The following is a 23601-nucleotide window of genomic DNA, read 5'->3' as shown; positions in this document are numbered from 1 at the left end:
AAAAGGTCCCTGAGGTGTCTACACATGTTTTTTTTATGAACGAATCTTTTAGAAAAAGGCACTCTTCCTCATTCAGCAGTAGAAGAGGGCCACTGGAAAAAGTGCCATGTTCTTCCAATTTAATATCGAAAGAATGCATTTTGTGTGTAGATGCTCCATGCGATTTTTCAAAAGAGCCCCAGCTTTTTCGAAAAAATTTGCTAGTGTAGATGTAGCCCATGTGTGGAATGTGTCCTGATAACTGAAGGAGGCTGGATGTGTTTCCATTGGTAGCATAATTGTATGCAGTCCATGATCCATTTGGAGAGTCTCTTAGTGGAGATGGTGTTGTTCTGTGACCTCTCCATGGTGGAGATGAATAACTTCAGTGGGCATCTGAAGGGTTCAGTTCTGTTGAGGCAGAAGGATAGTATCCTTCATACATTTAAAGTATGCATAATCATTTCAAAAGTATTGGCATACAATTTGGAAAAGAATGTTGGTAAGTGGATGGGTTCACTGAGATGAAAAGAGGAGTCCACTTTTGGGAGGAATTTGGGGTGAATGCAGAGTATGACTTTGTGTTTAAAGAACATAGTAAAAGGATGGTCAGTGATGAGGGCTCAGGTTCATCTACCCTTCTGGTGGAAGTAACAGCTATTAAATGGCTGTTTTCTTGGATAGGTGGAGGAGAGACCAGGTGACTAGTGGGTCAAAGGGTTTATGTGTTACTGTTGAATACTAGGTGTAGATCCCAGGGTCAGGTTGGCAGTTTTATGTCTGTGTATAGGGACTGGATGCCCTTCATGAATCTTTTAATGATTGGGTGAGCAAAGACTGGGAGGGTTGTCTACCTTGTCATGGAATGTGGTAATGGCAGCCAGGTGGACTCTGATGAAGCTAGTAGAAAAGTCTGACAATTTAAATTCTAGTAGGTAATCTAGAACAACAGGAAGAGGAGAGGAATTGGAGAGGTGTGTTTCATTGAGTACCAGGTTGTGTACCTTTTCCATTTGTGTAAGTAAGTATCATGGGTGCTCTGTATCCTTCTATGTGACAGGACTGTCCTGATGATCCTGAGCATGTAACTCTACATGAAAGAACCACTGAGTAGCCATGCCTGGAGATGAAAGCGGTCTATGTTGGGATTAAGTATTTGTCCCCTATGTTGATAGAGGAAATGACAAATGGATACAATGGTTGTCTGAGCCATGAAGGTGCTATTAGAATTATGGTGGATCTGTCTGTCCTGGTTTTCTCTTTTACCCTGTTCAACAAGGGTACTGGGAGGTGGGGGAAGCATACATGAGAGATCCGATCCACAAAGCATAAACACATCGCTATTGGAGCTATTCCCCAGTCCCACTCTGGAACAAAAATTGGGGCATTTTTGTTTACTGATGTCACAAATAGATCTAGTTAGGGATAGCATTGGAAGACCATGGTAATGACTTCCCAATTATTAAGAAATGACCTTAAATGTTGTGCAAAAAATGGGATGGTTATTTTAGACGCTGGGTGTGATGAAATGTTTTCTAAGCCCTTGACCCGTGTTTTAACTCTTCTTATTGGACGTCAGAGGTTGAGTTGCCAGTAATGATTGGTGGAGGTTATGTCACTGGGGTCCAGGCCCATGACGTTAATCGTGTGAATTGTACAGATGTTGTTGCTGATGTTATAATAATTATATCCTGGGTGTTGATATGGCTGATGCCTGTATTACTTCTTTTTTGTGTTAAGGGTCTTGATGCCCAATGACTTGAGTGTGGCATGGCATTCCTTCAAGTACAGAACCTCACTGGCGTTTGCTGTGAAGAATTTGTCTCCTTTGAATGGCAGGTCTTCTGCTGTGGTTTTGATCTCTTGCAGGAGGCACAGAATAACCTTGATTCATAGTGTATAACAATGGCTGTGACTATGGATCTAGCTACCATGTCCGTGATGTCAATTGCAGCTTGGAGGGCTGTATAAGAGCTCAGGTAGCCCTCAGAAATCAGAGACTTGTATTGTTGTCTCATTTCATCTGGAATGTGTTCAATAAAATAATTTCATATAATATTGGTAATCATATTTTGCCTAGAGTGCTGCATAGTTTGTAGCTCTGGATTTAAGGGTGGATGAGGAATAAACTTTGTGGCCAAAGGAGTCCATGTTTGTTTTTCTTGTTGGACAGAACAGACCAGAAGAGGAAGCTACTCACCCAGTGCAGGAATGATGGTTCTTCAAGATGTGTTCCTGTGGGTGCTCCACTCACGTCTTGCTGTCGTCCAGCACTGCTGATCAGAGAGTTTGCAAAGCACTATCCCTTGTGCTGCACGTGTGCACTGAGCAGCTCATGCTCCAGCCACTCTGGGGTGTGCATGGGTGGCACAAGCCCCATCTGCTCCTTTTCCACCCAAAGTCCCTGTAGACTCTAAGCAGAAGGGAGGACAGGTGGGTAGTGAAGCACCCACAAGGACACATCTCGAAGAACCTTCTTAATGCACTGGATGAGTAATTTCTTCTTCTCCTTCAAGTGTTCCCTGTGGGTGCTCCACTCACATGACTCCATAGCAATGCCTGTGTGATGGAGGTGGATATTGAAGTCTGTTATGCGGAAGAAAGAAGGGCCGCATTTGCTAGATCTGTGACATGTATTGGCCCTATTTATAAAGTATAGTGCTGCGCAGAGGTGTGGTATGAGGACCGCATGGCTGCCCTATAGAGGTCCACTAGTGGCACATTGTTCAGGAAGGCCATTGTAGTGGCCACTGCCCATGTGGAACCTGTTGTGGCTGTTTGCCTCTGAGCTGGTATGCAGCACGTATGGAAACTGCAATCCACTTGGATAGGTGCTGTGCTGAAGCACCTGTTCCTGTGCAAGGCCACAACCATGTCACAAGGAGTCTGATTTTCTAGTTGCTCTAATTCTCTCAATGTAGAATGCAACTGCCCACCTGGCATCAAGGGTGTGCAATATCATGTCTTTGGAGAAAGCATGAGGTTTAGGGATGTAAAGAGGTAAGTAAATAGGCTTGTTTATGTGAAAATTGTTTATAAGTTTCCAAAGAAACTTTGGATGGGGCCTGAGTATCACCTGGTCTTCAGTAAAATGGTGAAAGATGGGTCCGCCAAGATGGCTGTGATTTCTCCTACCCTTCTAGTGAATGTTATTGCCACTATGAAAGCCACCTTCAAAGATAGATATTGTGGTGGTGTAGTGGCTAATGGCTCAAAGGGTGGTCTAGTAAGTATGTCTAGGACCAGATTGAGGTCCAACAGTAGCACCAGGGAGTGCAGAGTTGGACATATCTTCTGCAAGCCTGTGAGGAAATGTTTTACCATGGGATGTGTGAAGAGGAAGGAATCATCTACCGAATCGTGGAAAGCCATGATTGCTCCCAGGTGTATCCTGATGGAGCTGATAGAGAGGCCCATTTCACTGAGGTCCATGGGGTATAGTGAAGCGAGGTAGGTATGGGGACAGTATTGTGACGTTAATTGCGCTTCGTGCACCATTTTTGAAAGTGTGCACATTTATTCTGCTAGGTGTTTCTGGTGGAGGGACTATGGCTATTTAGAAGGATATATTTGACCCTGTCTGAGCAATTGAGTTCTTCATTCTGGAATCATGGAGAAGCCACGCTGTGAGTTTCATGGTTTTGATGTTGAGGTGGTTTGTTTTGCTGTGGTGCTGCATCAGGAGATTTGGCATCATTGGAAGAGGAATTGGCTGATCTATTGATAGATAATATAGATAGGAGAACCAAGGTTGTCTCGGCCCGGCCAAGGCTATTAGGATTACTGTGGACCAATCGAATCAGATCTTGTTGATCACTATGGCGATAAGCGGGTTAGTGGAAATGCATAAAGTAAGGGGTGCTGTCTATCAAATGATGTAGACATCCGCTCATGATCTCTTCCCCAGACCTGCTTTGGAGCAGAATCTGTGGCATTTGTGGTTGTGAGATGTTGCAAAGAGGTCTATAGCTGGGAAATCCCATTTGCAGAAGATTGAGAGGAAGATATTGGTATTGATCTCCCACTCATGCTGATCTGAGAAATGTCTGCTCAGTCTGTCAGCTCTCACATTCTGTTGTCCCCATATGTACATTGCTGTTGGAGTTATTTGATCTTGATGCACCAGTTCCAGAATCTGAGAGCTGTGGCACACAAAGGCTGTGATCAAGCACCCCGCTACTGATTGACATAAAATATAGAAGGTGTGTTGTCCGTGAGGACCTGGATAGTTCTGCCTTTTCTCAGGGGAAGGAAATGGGCACAGACCCTGCGAATGGCCCTGAGATGTAGGATATTGATGTGAAAGTGTTTTTCATATTAGGCCCATGTTCCCTGTACTGAGTTGCACCACAATGGGCACCCCAGGCCATTAGTGACGTATCTATTGTTATAGTCACTGAAGGTTCCAGTCAGTGGAAGGGTATACCAGTGAGCAGACTGGCTGGAGATGTCCACCATTTGAGAGACTGCAGCACTAGTGGGGGAAGCACATGGTGCTTCGCGAGGCTGTGTCATGGTGGTATGTAATTGCATGAGAACCAATGTTGTAGGCAGTGCATGTGTAGTCTCGCAAAGAGGACTACAAATGTTGTGGCAGCCAAGTGCTCCAATAATTGGAGACACATCTGGGCCACAGAGAAAGGGGCCTGCCTGACCAAAGGAACAAGAACACAGATTGTCTGAAATCTTTGTGGCAGTAAGTGGGCGCTTGCTGTGACTGAATTTAGCACTGCTCCAATGAATTCTATCTTTTGCGTGGGTTGCATGACAGACTTTCATACGTAGATGAGAAGGCCCAGTCTAGAAAACCATTTTCTGATGGTAGTTGTCATTACAGTAGTTTGTTGATAGGTCAGGCCTCTGATTAGACAATCATCAAAGCAGAGAAAGATGATGTTTTGTCTTCTGAGAAACACCATGACAACAGCTAGTGTCTTTGAAAACACTTGAGGGGCCACAGAGAGGCCACAACAGAGGACTCTGTACTGATAATTGTCTTGGCCCACAGTGAATCTGAGAAATTTTCTGGGGGATGAATGGATGGTTACGTGGAAAAGTGCATCTTGGAGGTCAAGGGCTGAGAACCAGTTCCCCTTGTCCAATGCTGGTATTATGGTTGCAAAGGTCACCATTCTGAAATTTTTGTTGTGAATAAATCTGTTCAGCTTCCTGAGATCTAAGATTGGTCTCCATCCCTGTCTCTTTGGCTGTGAGGAAATGGTTGGAGTAGAACCCCTTGCCCCATTGTTCTTTGGAGATTCTACTGCCCCTAGAGTGAGCAATTTTTGCACCACCACTTTTAGCTCATGAGCGGGTTCCCTGAAAGGTAACATGGTAGGAGAATGGTAACGGGGCACAGACACGAAGGGTATAGTATAACCTGATCTGATAATTTCTTGGACCCATTTGTCTGTGGTGATGTGGGTCCATAGGTGGTAAAACGATCTCAGACGATGATGGAAGGTAGCCTGGGGTTGTATTGGAACTGTGGGGTGGTTGCTCAGACCTCCAACCAAAATCTCAGATTTTTGTTTGTGAGAGGTAGAGTGGCTCATAGAGGAGTGGTTTTTATATGTTTTCCTCCTGTTAGAGTATTGCTTGGGCCTGCTATCATATGGCCTCTCTTCGTGCCTGTAATGGCTATAGCTAAACTCCCTAGGTCTATGATATGAAGTATATTTATATTTCTTGTTAGGTGGGGTATACATCCCCAAAATACAGTGTGTAATTCAGGAGTCCTTTATAGACTGTAGGATCTTGTCGGTATTATTATCAAAAACTTGTTTCCTATCAAAGCGGAAATCCTCCACCTGTGTTTATAGCTCACTTGGGATCCCTGATGACTGTAGCCATGCAGCTCTATGCAGTACTATGGCTGTGGCTCTAGCCATGGTTCTGCAACATCCAGAGCTGCCTGGAGAGCTGTTTTGGCTATTGATAAGCCCTCCTTGATAAAAGACTGGAGCCATAGTTGTTTATTATCAGAGAGATCCTGTATCAGATCTTATAATTTAGCATAATTGGCATGGTCATAATTGGCCAGGAGAGCTGTACAATTTGATATGCAGAATTGGAGCATAGTGGCAGTGTACACTCTACAGCCAAATGTGTCCAGCTGTTTGTGCTCTTTGTCACTGAGGGTAGATTTAAATTGTTGATTCTTAGTCTTGTGATTCACTAAAGCCACACCCAGTGAGTTTGACTGTGGATGTGCAAAGAAAAAGTCCATATCCTTCACAGGGATGAAATATTTCCTGTCTGCTCTGTTACTCGTGGGTGGAACAGAGGCTGGGTTCTTCCAGAGAGCTTCCAAAGGTTCAAGGATTGCCTCTTTGATGGGTAACACCATCTTCAAGGATGCTGTGAGTTGTAGTATTGTGAGTAATTTATACTGTTGGTCTTCCACCTCCTGTATTGTGATATGTTGTGATTGAACTACCCATCTAAATAGTTCCTGAAATTGTTTCAGATCATCCACCGGTGGAGAGGGTGAGACTGGGAATAGTGCTTCAACCTGCACGGATCTAGGCTCATGTGAGGAGCACTCTGAGTCTGAGTAAGGTAAGTCCCCATGCTCTTTAGAACCCACTTGGGAGATTACTGAAGACAGGTGAGCAGGCAAGGATTGTGCAGAGATTGTGGGTTAGTGCCTGGAGGTGTGTTTATTTTGAAATAACAGTGTTGCACACAAAAATGCATTTTGAAACAGCAGAGCTATTTCAGAATAGTATGTCAGACACAGTGCCTATTTCAAAATAGTGCCATTGGACCCATTATGGCTTATTTTGAAATAGTACTATTCCATGTTTTAACATCACTTACTTCAAAATAGTTATTTTGAAATAGGCATTACTCCTCCTGCAATGAGGTTTACCAATTTGAAAATAACATGCCCGCTATTTCGAATTTATTTTGAAATAGTGTGTGCATGGTGTAGATGCTTGCAAACTTATTTTGAAATAACAGATGTTATTTTGAAATAACTGCAGTGTAGATGTAGCCATAGACACCACTGAAACTATGAAATAAGCAAATAACCTCAAGGAACAATGAGGGACACAAACAATTTTCCTTCCATTCTTCCTAAGTCAGATATTTAGTTTGAGGAAATAAGACAGCATTAACCCTTAATAGTTTAAAGATTATATTGGTTCTTTATACATTTCCCCAAATTACTGAGTACTGTATACTTATCTATGAATTCTTTGTCACCAGGGGTTAGCAAGAAATTGTGAGATTAAATGCAGACCAGTGCCTCTATAAGTATAGTGACTGACTTTCTTTAAATACCTCATTTAGATGGATGAATAGCTACAGTATTTCTTAAAAGTTCCAGCTGGCCAAATAGGCCTGGGATACTCCAGAACTACAAGTACAGTGTCTCAATGAGGCAGTATAACTTGGACATTCATTGTTAATATGAGATGGGAGAGGAGTAAGGAGCAAATATGTGCATAATCCTGCTACCCTGTGGCGTACACACAGCAAGAGTATCAGCAGCTTAGCTTAGGTCTATTCTACAAACTTTTGTCAGTATAAGAATGTTGCTTATGACTGAGTTTGCTGCAGGGCTTCTCTTCTCCACATAGGGCTTTTCAGAAAGATTGCATACCTAGACCAATGGGAAGTAGGCATAATCTTCATGAAGCACTAAAGAGGAGCAGCTGCACAGGAGTAGCTGTACTCCTGAAACACTGTAAGTGCAGACAAGCCTTCAAAAGAGGACTTAAGGAAGGTTTAATTAAATGTTTGTAAAGCACTTTGAGACATGTGGATAAAAGGATCTATATTCAGAGTGTGAAAAATGTCAGTATATAAATCTCGTGAACACCACATCTTTAAATTACACAATGTGGGCTCAGTACTACTCACACTGAAGTCAATGGAGGATACTGCTCAGTGACATTAATTAAAGGGATACTGCATTAGGTTCTAAATTCACAGAATATAAAATCTGACAGCAATTTAAGAGAATAAATCAGTAGGTACGCCTGAAAAATGAGACCCCCATGTCCTGCTTTATGATGCACGTGGACAAATAAACAAGAGACTTTCGTATCACAAAAGAGAAACAAATATCTGCTTTTTATTAGGAACCCCAGTGAAAAAGACGTTATATGAAGTTGAATGCAAAACCTGGATTTAATACCTGGACAGTTGAATGTAGGAAAGCTACAGTGTAAAGCAGAGGTTTCCACATAGGCATATTGCTGACATCTAGCAGATCTTGATTAATTCCTGAAAATGTTCTTTTCAAACCCGCACGTACACCCTGGGGTGGTTCATTAGTGAACTTTATAGAAATCTGTTATGTAAAAAAGGCAAAAAATTAGATTTACTTTTTGTGTAAAATGTTGCAACTTTTAAAGTTACAAGTCCTACAATCAAGAGATGTGTAGCTGAAGTGCATCTGATCAAAAACTACACAAAATGAACATATACTGGAACCAGTATATTAAAGTCCAAGGATGCTAAGTGTTTTAAAAATGTTAATATGGGACTTTTGAGAAAACTTTACAATTTGTAATATAAGTTCCATTCCAGTGCAATTTTTAGCTTCAAAATGTCAGTTTATGAATTATTTCATTTTCATATACATACACATTTATATAAATTCACTTAACGATATGAGGTCTGACTAAGTATTTGAACAAACCTGTAGCAGCGTAATTGGGAACTTGTCATGTGGCTCAGTAGTTATCCATACTCGAAAAGTCTCATCAGGAATATCAGCAGTAACAACTGTTTCCAGTAGTTCATCCAAGAAATCTAGGCCTAGGTGGCAGTTTTGAAGTAACACCCAGCCCCCCTGTGTATGAATAATTTTTGAAATAGCTTTTAGTTAGTAAACCATATTGTGATTTTTTTAAAAAAACTTGTTTATATTAAAATCAGATCAGGTAACATGCATCTAATTACTCTGAGGTTTGCAGGGTTTGGTGTGTTTTTTGGATGCATAGCATCATTTCATTTGGATATTGGCATAGTTGAAACAGCTAGGGAAAGTAAATTTTGAAGTTATTTGCATGTGCTACAGTTCAGCCAGAAAAATGAAATAACTAGATACAATGTTGAATAGGAACATAGAGGTAGCTGTGTTAGTCTGTATTCTAACAAAAAAAACAGCAGTCATATAGCACTTAAAGACTAACAAAATGATTTATTAGGTGATGAGCTTTTGTGGGACAGACCCACTTCTTCAGATCTGTCCCACGAAAGCTCATCACCCAATAAATCATTTTGTTAGTCTTTAAAGTGCTACATGACTGCTGTTTTGTTTTGTTAGATGCCATGTGTAAGTAAAGTAGCAGTGCCATCAAGTGGTAAAAGTTAACAACAGAAAGCCAAAGCAGACATTCCTTAACCCAGAAAATCTTCTATTGACTCAAACTGCATTATCATTTCCAAAAATGTCTCCAGAGTGAAAATAGTCCAGTTGAAACCCAACACACACACACATCTTTTTCTTTTAATTATTTATAAGTTAAAGGGCCTAATGGCATTGTAGAGATGATGAGGGAAGACTAACCCTTCTCATTTATCTTGTTTATCTTCGATAAGCACATTTGGGTGAAATTGAAACAGGTGCAGAAGATTGCCTATGGACTCCTTAGAAACCACATAAAGGCCATGTCTACACTAGCCAAAAACTTCGAAATGGCCCTGCAAATGGCCATTTCGAAGTTTACTAATGAAGTGCTGAAATACATATACTTATATACATATAATAGTTGCCATTTTGTGTTAGTTAATTTATGTAGAAATGAATATAGGATGAATAAAGTCAAATATTTCTATCACCATTTTGTATATTTTGGTCAACCTCAATATACAGTCGTGAAAAATATTCTATTTATTTCTATGAAACATTCTTTACTAGTTTGGAAGGAAGACAAACTCTGTCACCCTTCTACATTATTAATGTATTTATTATTTGTATTACTGAAGAATCTAAGACCTCTAGTCATCGATCAGAATTTCACTGTGCTAGGCACTGAACAAACACAAAAAAGCCGGTCCCTTCCTGAGATGAATGCAATCTTATTTTCACAAGTTTTCTATTGATATTGCTAATATTCTGTATATAGTGCTGCATTGCATTTTCAGCACTAGATACAAATAGTCTAAAGTGACATGGGGCTTTTTATATTCTGGTTTTTGACCTTGAGATGAGCATGTAAAACCAAGAGTCAATTTTATACAGTCTCTGGGATACAAGGGTACAGGTATAAATGGCCTAAAAAAGTATAGTACACCCTCGATTTAATGGACTTCAGAAATAATGGATGCTGTTCACCAGGCCCCCACACCTCCCAAAATAAATGTCAGTAACTCACCAGAGCCACCACCGCCACCGCAGGAGCCACCATCGCAGTTGCAGCCACCAGAGAGGCTAGGGACACCGGAGCTGCTGGAGCCGTCACATGCTCCTCCCACCAGGGCTGAGGCATGTGCATGGGCAAGCAGCATGCGCTGACATGCTGCAGATTCAGACTTTCAGCATTAATGGATACCCCTTTCCACCTATGAGTCCATTAAATCAAGGGTTTACTGTAATGCAGAAACTTAACTGGCATTTCAGTATCCTTTCATACCTGCTGCATTGACATCTGTGTTAGTTTGCGTGCATGAACTTCTTGTCCCTGACCCATAGAAATAGCCCTACATTCTAAAACAGATGGAACATTATGTTAATGAATGTATTCACAGCTAAGAGCAAGTGAAATTAAAACTATTAGTTCAAAGTGATATTGGAAAAAATTCTGAAAGATGTAATGAAGTGCCATTTTAATCTACAAATATAATGTATACATTTTAGTCATATTTATTTAATTGGTATGCCTTCAATATTTAATCATGCATTTCTCAACAGGAATGTAATTTTCTATAAATATTAGAAGTCTAATGAAGAACTAGAAATTGTATATTCAACATAAATACTATGTATTTTAAGGGAATAAATAGGGTTGATATAACTATTGTCAATGGGAATTTGAACACATGTATTTTCCCTACATGCAAAGCAAGATTTTCAAGAATATTAGACGTGCACCTAACAACCAAACTTGCATGCAAAATTACATTTTGTACACAAATCAAGTAACTACATATTTTAACGTATCTAATTATTATTAATTTATTTAATCACTTGTTCATGCAACTACGCCTTTGTAAGTACAATTTCGCACGTATTTTAGACACAATATATGGGCAAATTGTCGAATTTCTGAAATACCTTTTTATTACAGAAATAATTTCATACAAATAAACAAATGACTGATTATCTTGTAATCTGCAGCAGGTAACATCTAGAATAGTACCATCAAAAGAGTACTCTCAGTTGTTGTGCAAAACTCTAGGTCTTGTCTACATGCAATGTCTAGCCAAGTCTGAACCTACAGTGTACTAACTTATCACACAGTCACTTCCTGTGTAGACACTGCTGTTGTGCACTAAAGCTTCCATATAGGCTACGTCTACACTAGCCCAAAACTTCAAAATGGCCATGCAAAGGGCCATGTAGAAGTTTACTAATGAAGCGCTGAAATACATATTCAGGGCTTCATTAGAACGCCAGCAGCCGCGGCACTTTGAAATTGATGTGGCTCACCTCTGCGCGGCTCGTCCAGATTGGGATCCTTTTTGAAAGGACCCCGGCAACTTCAAAATCCCCTTATTCCTATCTGCTGTTAGGAATTAGGGGATTTCGAAGTTGCCGGGGTCCTTTCAAAAAGGACCCCAATCTGGAAGAGCCGCGCAGCGGTGAGCCACATCAATTTCAAAGTGCCGCAGCTGCCGGCATTCTAATGAGGCACTGAATATGTATTTCAGTGCATCATTAGTAAACTTCGAAATGGCCCTTTGCATGGCCATTTCGAAGTTTTGGGCTAGCGTAGACACGGCCATAGTGTGCTTTTATATACTGTTGTTTGAAAGGGTCGTATATTAAAATTATACTACAGAACTAGTGCACAACAGTAGTATCTGCACAGGAAGCTAATGTTTGGCAAGCTAATGTAATGTACATTCCCACCCTGGTTTTGATATACAGTAACATTCTGTGTATACAAGACAGAGCTGGTGTCTGACACCAATACTTAGAATTACACCTATCCCTCGACTTATGAATGTAATTCATTCCATGTAAACTGTTTGTAAGGTGAAAATTCATAAATCAAAAATGAAATTCCCATTTATTTCAATGTAAAAAATTCTAACTGATTCCTGACTCCCAAAAAAATCACCCAATATTTTTCCCACATATGTTACAATAGTATACAATCATAAAATAAGAACAGTGCTACTTTATTGCTTTTTATGAGCTTTATTTCCACTAGTCAGTTCTTAGATAGTGGTGAAGATGGTGGTGTTGATGCAGGTTTCATGGGATCATCTGTGTCATCCTGGGAAGCAGCTCTATAATGACTTCAACCTCCTTAATTGAGGTTTTATCTTCAGCTTTTTAGGTTGAGGATTGAAGATCACCTGGTGGTGATGAGGGTTTAGGAGGAGGTTGAGAGTTGAAAAAATGATATAACTGAGGTTTGTATTGCACCCCTCTTTTTCGTCTCATACAACTCCTGATCGCATTGAGCTACTTCATGAATTTGTCACTTTCATGCTGAACTGTGTTCTAAGTTGGGTTGTTGTTATCGAGAATTTGTGTAAATGCCTCCAATGCACTGAAGAATTTTGAGAGTGTTCAGGTATCCAATGGTATTTGTAGTTCATCCAGTTCTTCCTCCTCCTTTTCTGATAACCTTTCTGCATCCAGTTGAATTAATTTTTCATTAGTCAGTTCTTCACCGTGTGACAATAATGGGTCTTGAACATCATCTGCGTCCACCTCATTGAATCCTTGTTCAGTTGCCAGTTGCACAATAGAATTTGCATGTTTTTCACTTCACCCTCAAAACCACAAAAATCATGAACACATTTTGGCAATAACTGTTTCCAAACACCATCCAGGACACTTCGAATAGTTTTATTCCATGCAGTTGTGATATTTTCTATATCCATCTTGAAGCTATATTTCTTCCACAACTGCTTAATTGTAGGTTTGTCTTCTCTGTCTGATGCAGATATGAGATACCTCATCCCCAGTTGCAGATGGCAAGCTTTAAATGTAGCAGTGATGCCTGGATTCATTGGTTGAAGGATGGAAATGGTTTTGGGAAGCAAAAAAAAGCCCACTCAAATTTTATCGCCAGTGATAGAGTAAGCGGGAGCATTATTGAGGATCAGCAGACATTTATTATCCAGATCATTTTCAGCACAATATTTAGAGATGAATGATGAAAGGTAGCTTGTTATGTAATCAGCAAAAACCTGCTTTGTCACCCTTGCCTTTTGATTAGAAATTCAGACCACAGGTAATGATGCCTTGTTTAAGCCCATAAGATCCCTCAGATGTTCTGAATGGTAAACAAGGAGAGGCTTCAATTTCATGTCTTCTTCCAAACTTCCACCAAAAAATAATGTTAGTCAATCTGTTGAGGCCTTGAAACCTGTTGATTTTGTTTTATCCCTTGAAATAAAGGTTTGAGAAGACAATCTTTTCCAGAAAGCCCCACTTCATCAACATTAAAGAACTGTTTTGGAGAATATCCACCTTCATCTATTACTTGTTGCAAAGCAGCTGGGAAAATGTTATCTGCCTGAATATCAGCAGATGCTGCTTCACCTGTAACATGCAGACTATGGTAATGTGAATGCACTTTAAAGCACTCAAACCATCTGTGACTTGCTTGGAACGTTACTTCGGTGGCCCCAACTTGCCTCTCTTTCTTGGCTTTCTTCTTCAGGTCTTCAAACAAAGACAGAGCTTTCTCTCTTAAGATAAGGAAGCTCAAAGGCATGTTGCATTCATTATGGCTATTGATCCAATGTATTAAAAGTCTTTCAAGTTTACACATTACTGCATCCCTGGCCTTTGTTGTCTGATGCAACTTTTAGCTCCACCAACGTAAGTTTCTGTCATTTCTTTTATCTTTTTTATTTTGCACAAAGATCGTACGTGCTGTTGATTCTGCCAAGTTCATTGTCAAATGTATTTCAATTGCTGGCCCTCTTCAATTCTTTTGATAACTTCAAGTTTAGTAGCCACAGATATTGCTTTCCTTAGTTTTTGGCCTTAGTGACAGCTCCTGAAGAAACTTTTTCATGTCTAGGACCCATGATAATCACAAATAACAAAGATATTTGAACATTAATATCACTCACAGTCAAGAGGACACAAATATAACAAAGCACATGAACCATCTCGAAGGAGCTGGGCAGCTGAGGGCAATAAGTCAGCCTTGCACTGCATTCTTCTCTATTCCTACACATTCGTTACTCACAAAGCAGAAGGTTGGTTCTTCTTTGAAGTGAAAATATGTTTGTAAATTGAAAAATAGGTATAAATTTAAATTGTTTGTTACAGTGAAAATTCATAAATCCAAAGGTTGTAAATTGAGGAATAGATGTATATAATAAATAATGTCATGGATTGGAAGAAAGTTAATACATAATATAAATACTGAGAACATATTTCTACTGTACTCTCTAAAGAAATGATCTGCAGCACTACAGTATTTATTTAAAGTATTGATTACTTTCTCCAACTCTATGCAAAAGCTTCAGGACAACAAATGATAAGACAGGTTTAACAAAGCTGTTTTCTAGATTAAAATGCTCAAAGTTATAATTAATTTTTATGATGAGCATTAATAATTACATTCATACCCAGTTTAAGTTTTCTTGCCAAGGCATCAATCTGGATAGTTGGGTCAGATCCCATAGACAAGAAACAGACAAGGGGTGTTCGTGTATCACTTTCTTCCCAAGTCTTCTCTAAATTTAAAATGACTGGTTCTGTATATTTCTCCTCCAGCGAATCAGCAATATACTTTCTAGCTTGTGAAAGGGTACGATCTGGGCACCAAGACCTGGGAATATACATATGAAGTGAAATACAAATTCAGTGTCTTTTTCCTTTACTTTAGTTTCAAGATTATGGAGAGAAATTCAAGACTGTGAGGTTATATACAAGACAAAATAGATTAAGGAAACATTGACAATGAAATAGCTTAAAATATTCTATGCAAAAACAATATTTTTAATAATTTGTTTTTAATTTTTAATAGATCTTAATGGTCAGTCACTCTTAAAAAGTTAGCAAGCCCAGCCACAGAGGAGTCATTAGTATATTTTTTAAAACACATAATTAAAACTTGCATATACATTTGTCAATGTCTAAGCTGAAAAAGAAATATGATATACTAGAGCAGAGGCCGGCAGCCAGAAGAGCAAGAGCCATTTTTCAAATTTGGTAAAAAACTCAGTAATTCAGGAACCACGATGCATGTGATTATGAGACGGTCCTTAGCAAACAAAGTCAAACCATACTTTTAGTAGCCCCAATTTTAAGAACAGCATGCACACATATCCCATATTTCGTCCAGTCCTCCAATTTATCCAGGTCACTCTGGATTCTCTCTCTACCCTCAAACATATCTACCTCTCCCCCTAGTTTTGTGTCATCCACAAACTTGCTGAGGGTGCAGTCCAGTCCCTCATTCAGGTCATTAATAAAGATGCTGAATAACACCAGTCCCAGAACTGAGCCTTGCAGCAAGCCACTTGAAACCGACCGCCATCTAGATATTGAGCCATTGACCACTACCCGTTGGGCCCAACCATCAAGCCAGCTTTCTATCCATCTTACAGTCCAAGGATCCAATCCATATTTCCTTAATGTATGGACAAGAAAGTTGTGGGAGACCATATCAAAAGCCTTGCTGAAGTCAAGGTATATCACATCCACTGACTTCCCCATGTCCACAGACCTTGTTACCTCATCATAGAAGCTAATCAGATTGGTCAGGCAGGACTTGCCCCTGGTGAATCCATGTTGGCTACTTTTGATCACTTTCTCCTCTTCCAAGTACTCCAAAATGGATTCCTTAAGGATTCCTTCCATTATATTCCCAGGGACTGAGATAAGGCTGACCGGTCTATAGTTCTCTGGATTGTCCTTCTTTCCTTTTTTAAAGATGGGCACTACATTTTCCTTCTTCCAGTCATCCGGTATCTCCCCCGATCTCCAAGCGTCTTCAAGGATAAGGGCCAAAGGTTCAGCAATGACCTCTGCCAATTCCCTCAGTACCCTCAGGTGCATTAAATCCAGACCCATGGACTTGTGCACATCTAGTTTTTCTAGATAGCTCAGAACTTGTTCCTTCCCCACAGATGGCTGCCCTCCACCTTCCCATACTGCATTGTCTAGTACCGTCATGTGGAAGTTGACTTTGTCCGTGAAGACTGAGGCAAAAAAAGCATGGAGTACTTCAGCTTTTCCTACGTCATCTATCACTAGGTTACCTCCCTCATCCAGTAACAGTCCCACACCTTCTCTGATAACCGTTTGTTGTTAACATGCCTGTAGAAACCCATCTTGTTACTCTTCACATCTGTTGCCAGCTACAGTTCCAACTGTGCTTTCGCTTTCCTGATTAAGTATGTAAAAGGCCAGCACCCTGCATATATCAAGCACATGGAGTAATGCTTCCCATGGTGAGCCATGTGGCTAGGATAATATGAGGGCAAGACAATCAGTTCATTTAAGTGAAATTCCAAACATACTTTGGGATTAAGGGCTGGGTGATATCTCAAAATTATCACTTCTTTGTTAAAAATTGTGTAAGGGGCTACTGTCATGAAAGCCAAAATTTCACTGACTCTTTGGGCTGAGGAGGAATGCAACTTTCATAGTCATGATTCGCAAGACATAGTCACCAGTGGTTCAAATGGCAGTGCCATGACAGCACGTAGAACTACATCCAAATCCCATGAAGGAGGGACATGTTGGTGAGGAGGGTGCAAGTTTCTAAGACCCCTAATTGATCTCTTAGTGGTAGGATGTGCAAACACAAAAAAACCCTCTATGGGTGAAGCAAGAGTGGTATTTGCAGCAAGATGTACCCTTAAAGATGCAAGCGCCAGGCCTGACTCTTTTAGATATAAAGTGTAGACGATGATTGCGTGTTCTATGCAATGTAATGACCACCACACAGCAAACCTAAGCCATTGAGACAGGTAAGTGGCTTGAGTATTCTCTCAACAACTATGGATGAAGACCTCTTTGATCTGTGTCAAACAGAGGTGTTCAGATGCATTGAGCCAACTAGGAGCCATGCCGTAATGTGGAGGGTGTATACCTGAGGATGAAGCAGGGATCCGTGGTTCTGAGGCAGAAGGTTGGGAAGTGCTGGAAGTCGGTAGGGAGGGTATGGTGACTTCTGTTGAAGGAAGGGAAACCAGTGCTGGTGAGCCCAAGCGGGCGCCACTAGTATGACTCTGGCCCCATTCATCCAGATCTTTTGCAGGACCTAGAGTATGAGCACTGTAGGAGGAAAGCATAGAAGAAGGCTCCATTCCAGTCAAGAAGGAATGTGTTGCCCAGTGATTTGCTGCCTGTTTCCCCTGCTTGAGCAACAGTAACAGCACTTCTTGTTGTGATAGGGGGCAAAGAGGTCTATGAGGAGAGTTCCGCAGCAATGGAAGAGGAAATGGAGAACCCCATCATGAAGTTCCCATTTGTGGTCAGGACAAAATGTCTGCTCAGAGAATCTGCAGTAATGTTGTTGATGCCAGGTAAGTAAGATGCCACAAGTATGATGTTGTTCCAAATGCACTAGTTCCACAGTTGGATGGCTTCCACACACAGGGATCGAGATCATGCCCTGTCTGGTGACTGTTATAACACATCATTGTGATGTTGTTGGTAATTATCTTAACCATGGTGTTGTATGTGTACTTGCAGAAATGTCGATAGGCATTGAAGACTGCTCTGAGCCCTAGTTCAGTTTATGTGCAATAGCACTTCTTTGGCTGACCAACAACCTTGAGCTGACCTGGTACCCAGGTCAGCTCCCCAACCTAGAAGGGATGCATCTGTGGTGATGTGAAGCATAGGTTTTGGTGGTGAAAGGGTACACTGGCCAATAGGTTTCTCCTTTTGTCCACCATATGAGAGAATGTTGCAGTCATGGAGGAAGGATTACTGATCTGTATAAATTGTGTTTTGTATGGTTGTAGGTGGAGTCTATCCAGTGTTGCAGGCTGCAAAAATGAAGCTTGGCATGCTGGGCTACATACATTGTAGTGGCCATATGACCCATCAGTCTTAAACACATGATTATCTGTATTGTAGGGCTGCTGGTGATGGCCTCTATCAAGTCCTGAATGACTTTGAATCTCTGCAGAGGTAGACAGGCTCTTGTGGAAATCACATCAATCCAGTCCCTTATAAATTCCAAGTCCTGAATGGGCTGGAGTGTAGATTTTTGTATGTTGATCAGTAGTCTGAGGTGATGGAACATTTGCCTGGTGATGGTAACCATCCTGGGAGTCTTGGTTAGTGATCAACCCTTGGTGAGATAGTCATCAAGATAATGAAATATTATGACTCCTTCTCAATGTAGGTGGGCTGCGACTACTGCTAGGGTTTTGGAAAATACCCTGGCAGCAGTGGATAGGCTGAAGGATAGGACCTGATATTGGAAGAGTCCCATGCCCTCTGTAAGGCGTAGGAATCATCTGTGCACCAGATGGATTGTTACATGAAAGTATGTGTCATGAAGGTCAAGGGCAGCAAACCAGTTGTTGTGTTCAGTGCTGGTATTATGGAAGCAAGCATCACCATTTTGAATTGGCGTTTTTGTAGGTATCAGTTCAGGCCCCAAAGGTCTAGTATCAGTCTCCATCCACCTGTTCTCTTCTGTATGAGAAAGTAGTGGGAATAAAAAAACCCTTTCCCCAGAATTCTTCTGGTACCCTCTCCATGGCTCTGATGAGAAGGAGGTGGTTGACTTCCTTGCGGAGCATAGTCTCATGAGAGAGGTCCCTGAAGAGGGATGGGGCAGGTAGGATGGTTGATGGGATGGAGAGGAAGGGAATCGGGTAGCCCAATTGTACGACCTCTAAGACCCACTTGTCAGTGGGGATGGAAGCCCAGTGGTGGAAAAAGGGCCTTCTGACAGTGGTAAAAGGTGTGGGTAATCTGACTGTCCATAAGGGTTATGTCAGCTGCTTCACTGTCCTTGACTGTACCATCAAACCTGCTGCTGGGTGGATTGTTGGGGCTGCAAGCAATTGTTAGTATTTTGATGCTTCTGTAGTCTTCGCTGAGAGTGAGGCTGGTTATATCCCTGAAACTGATACTGGAATTGCTGTCTGTGAAATCCATAGTCATCATGTCTTTGGTATCGTGCATAGCAACACCTTCTATAAGGTGGAGTATACATTCCCAACATATGAAGGACTGTGGGGGGAGCCCTTGGTGGAAGCTAATAATGAATCGGTCTTTTCAGCAAATAGCTTTCCTCTGTCAAAGGGAAGGTCCTCAACTATGGCCTGTAGTTCCTTAGGAACTCCTGTCATTTATAGCTAGGAGGCCCATCTTACTACTACAGCAGTGGTGGTGAAATGGGAAGCTGTGTCTGCCTACATCTAAAGCTAGCTGTATGCCCGCTCTAGCCGAGGCATACGCTTCTTGGATTATTGATTTTAAAATATATTTTTTGGATTCTGGTAGATAATTAATCAGTGGGGCTAATTTTGAATAACTGTCAAAATCATGACTGGATAAATGAACAGCAAAGTTTATTCGTCTTAATAGGAGCAAAACTGAAAATACTTTTCTCCCGTAAAGGTCCAGCCTCTTCACATCAGTTCGTGGTGTTTTAAAATGTGGGGTCTTGGATCTGTGTTGCTCAGTGTCCACCATTACAGAATTAGATTGAGGATGGGTAAATAAAAATTCCATCCCTTTGACGGAGATAAAATACTTTTTGTCCATTTTTTCAATAGAAGGAGGAATGGATGCTGGGGTCTGCCAAATTTCTTCTGCAGCCTCCAGTATGGCTTCATCCAGGGGGATAGCGATCCTTGAGTTATGTGCTGGTTAAAGGTTATTAAGGAGGCAATGATGTTTTTGTTGCACCTCGGCAATTTGAACCTCCTGACTGAGGGCAACTCTTGTGAATAGTCCTTGAAATTGTTTAATATAGTTGGGAGGGGAAACATGTCCTGGTATAACAGCCTCATCAGGAGAGGAATAGGAATGATCTGTAGGAGAAGCAGCCACCAGGTGATCATCTGTATCTGTAACCTGCTCCTCCTCAAGCTTAGAATGTCGCTGAGGGGAGGCAGGATGCTGTGCTGGTGATGGTGGAGCCATGACAGGTGACTGTCTAGATGAAACCGAGCCACACCAGGTGCCCCCTCTCGAAAATGACTGATAATGGTACAAGTAGTGGTAGGGCGAATATGCATGATAGTGGTCAAGGTAATAATAAGCCCTGCGGGGAGGAGAGTATCTCCTGTAATATGACCTTCTGTAATGGGCCCGACGGGATATCTGAGGCAAGTGAGGTGACTGAATGCCTGTAAGGTAATCTGGGCAATGGGGAAGCAGAAAAATAATGGCAGTATCATTCCATTTCAAATCTGGCTAGGCTAAGAAAAGGGTAGCTTTTCTTGGTTCCATGCTCTTTGCTGAAAGCCTTGGTGCCAAATGCCTTGGTGCTGCTCATTTTGGTGCCAACTGCATCAGTGCCATGTGTCTTGGTGCTGGGTCCCTAAGTGCCGGGTCCTTTAGTGCTGGCGGAGCCATGGATATAGTCAGTGCTGATCCTGTGGTCATTGCCTTAGTTGTCTTCAGAGCTGTCGGTGTCAGCAGCACAGAAGAGTCCTTGGTGCCTTGGATCTTGGTGCCAGTGCCTCTGGGAACTGTGCCGAGGTCGTCTTTTTCCGGGTATCATGGCCAGAGTCAATGTCAAAACAGAAGTCTTAGAGTCCTTCTTGTGGGCTTATGCAAGGTATTTGATCAGCTGTGCACTATGGCAGGCAAGCATCTAGTGGGTGACACCCTAATCTTTTTGGGTGAAGTCACCAGAGCTGATAAAGTTCTCCTTTACTTTGTCATAGTATCATGAGAAGCCGCAGCCTTAGAAGATGAAGGCTGGAGGGCTTTATCAAAGAGGATCACATAGCACCTCATCTCCCAATTGCGGTGGGCTCTCGCAATCAGCTTTGAACACTGTGTACACTTTTGAGGCACATGAGCCTCATCCAAGCATCAAATGGAGGAAGAGTGCCCCTCTGATGCTGGCATCACTTCATGGCATGTTTCACATTTTTAAAGCCTGGTGACGCGGGCATGATGATTGTAAATAGTTTCTTAACAAAGTTTCAGCCTTTTTTTTTAAAGTTAATGGAAATTTATGTACAGTAGCTAAGAACTTGTAAGAACGAACTACATTAACTGACTCACTACTACAATTTTTTTTTAAAAACAGCAACAAGATAAACTATGAACAGGAGAAATGGCCGAATTATGAAGAAAGAGCTATATACTGAAACAAATGCACTCTCACTCTGAGGTAACTTCATGAGGAGAGGAGAACGTTCTGTCTGCAGCTGGGGGTGGCTGAAAGGAAACTGGCAGGAGCCGGACTGCTCACACAAATAAGAGAATGCAAACAGTGAGAGGTGTTGGGCACGCATGCATGGTCTGGCTAACTACAGCTCTAGAAAATACTCCAAGTTGTGGCCCTGGGACAGGCCCCTCACCTGATGTGGAGAACCCATGGGAACATCATTCAATGAAGAAGTAAAATTTAATGTAAAGGCTGTTTATTTGCATGTAACATGTTCTAACAGTTAACACCTAACGGGAATCAACCCTTCTTTAAAAATAACTAAAAAGTACTAATACAAAATATTACTATCAATAAGTTCTTCTTGATGATATAAATCATGATTAAAATTGGTGATTTCAATTACTTTGATTTAAAACAATCCACCATACTTTGTTGCATTGATAGTTCTGATAAATCAATTTAGTCCTGTAAGGGGATTTTAATATCCTCCCTCCCTTTTAAAAAAAAAAAAAACCCTTCCTTTTTCTTTTGTAAACAAAAATGAAAAACAAAAAAAAATTTAATTTTGAAAATATACAGAACTACAGTAAACTCTTTCTTAACTGTCATTCTATTAACCGAAACTCTCAAATAATTGACATTTTAACCATAAGTAAATTTTAATTATGTTTTCTGTAAGTACAATATCATGAAAGGAAATGCAAATAAATATGGCAAATACAGTATAAGTTTACAGTGTACGACACCACTGTTGTTGATAAATAAAGTACTCTGCATACATTTTTGTTTGCTTCTTAATATCTAATCTTGTTTTTCTTTAGTGTTATGCGTTGTTAGGTGTACCTCTCTATTATCTGGAATATTTGAATATCTGGCAATCTCCCAGTGCCATGGCTGCCAGATATAAAAGAGTTTACTGTAAAATGATTTTGCCATTTTCAATAATTTGGGGAGGGAGATTTCATGTCCTGTATCGCCCCACAACACCAGCTCTAGAGTTCTCTTTCTATAGCTGTTTAGAGTGGTGATCCTTCCTTAATATTTAAGTCAAAGTTGAAGAAAGGCATTTTCTGGAAAATAATTAACTATACACAGGTTGAACCTCTATAGTCCAGCACCCCTGGGATCTGACAGTGCCAAACCAAAAAATTTGCTGAACTACAGGCGATCGATATTGTCTAGTAGCTTTACGAACACTTCCATTGCTTACTGAGCTCTTAGAAGACATTTGGAGTAAATTACAGCTAAATAGCAGCACAGAACACTGAGAGCCAGGGCTGGTGGCTGTAAACAGACTTTATGCAACCACAGGAAACTTGGCCACACTCATGATAAGTGGTTGTCCAGTTAACTAAATTACATGCTGGATTACAGATGTTGCCAGGGTTCCGGACTAGAGAGGTTCAACCTGTATTAGTAGACAGATGGTTCCAAACATAATGGCTTTCCTTTTGCAGTGAGTAGCTGTAAAATGAGTGAACCTGAAGAGTTAAATATTACTGCATGCTATATATAGAAACTTTTAATAATGCAGATACTATTAACTACAGCCCAATATACTTCGGCTATATCTACACAGCAGAGTTATTTCAGGATAGAAATAATGACTCTGTATCTTTCACATGTGCCCATTGTTTCAAAATATTTGTCCAAAGTAACAGGCATGCTGTTTTGGCATCCCTGTAATCCTCCTTGCAGGAGGAGTAAAGGATGTTTTGAAATAGTACTTTATTTTGACATTTGGCACTGTTTAGACAGTGTCAAATACCAAGATAACCTATTTTGAACTACTCTCACAATAAGCTACACAATTTGCATTAGGCTGTTGTGTAGAGATAGCCTTAAGCATTTGCTGCAGTAAGTAACTTAGCACAGTAATGAGCACTGCTCCAAAATCTATGAATCTCACCTGATAAGCAAAAGTTTACGACAGGTATCTAGTGAGTCATTGTATCCATCAGGAATAACTTCTTCTTCAGGAGCATCTTTATCAAACCAACTTTTCCACCCCTTCTCATTACGGGATACCTACATTTATTACATGAATAAATATATAAAATTTTCTCAGAAGAAAATGTTAACAGTAATGTCAGAAAATTATGTTCAGTACTGTTCTTATTGTAATGCTATGTAGAATGTGTGTCACATCATGGGGGATTCTATAGCATTTCTGAAGATATATATGTTGATATTA

General features: G+C 40.8%; 1 protein-coding gene across 1 annotated transcript in view; it reads right to left on the bottom strand.

The window, feature by feature from the left end:
- The window catches only part of DNAH8 (dynein axonemal heavy chain 8), a 548480-nt gene that overhangs the window by 28660 nt on the left and 496219 nt on the right, over window positions 1–23601 (bottom strand). The window contains exons 81-85 of the mRNA XM_074989796.1: window positions 23317–23435; window positions 14707–14909; window positions 10575–10648; window positions 8636–8788; window positions 8129–8284 (exon numbers count right to left, since the gene is read on the bottom strand). Of these exons, the coding sequence (XP_074845897.1) occupies window positions 8129–8284; window positions 8636–8788; window positions 10575–10648; window positions 14707–14909; window positions 23317–23435 (705 nt within the window). The remainder of the gene's footprint in view (window positions 1–8128; window positions 8285–8635; window positions 8789–10574; window positions 10649–14706; window positions 14910–23316; window positions 23436–23601) is intronic.

Source organism: Carettochelys insculpta, chromosome 3, assembly GCF_033958435.1.
Source record: "Carettochelys insculpta isolate YL-2023 chromosome 3, ASM3395843v1, whole genome shotgun sequence".
In the NCBI taxonomy this organism is placed as follows: Eukaryota; Metazoa; Chordata; order Testudines; family Carettochelyidae; genus Carettochelys; species Carettochelys insculpta.
This window is presented reverse-complemented; position numbering and strand designations above follow the sequence as displayed.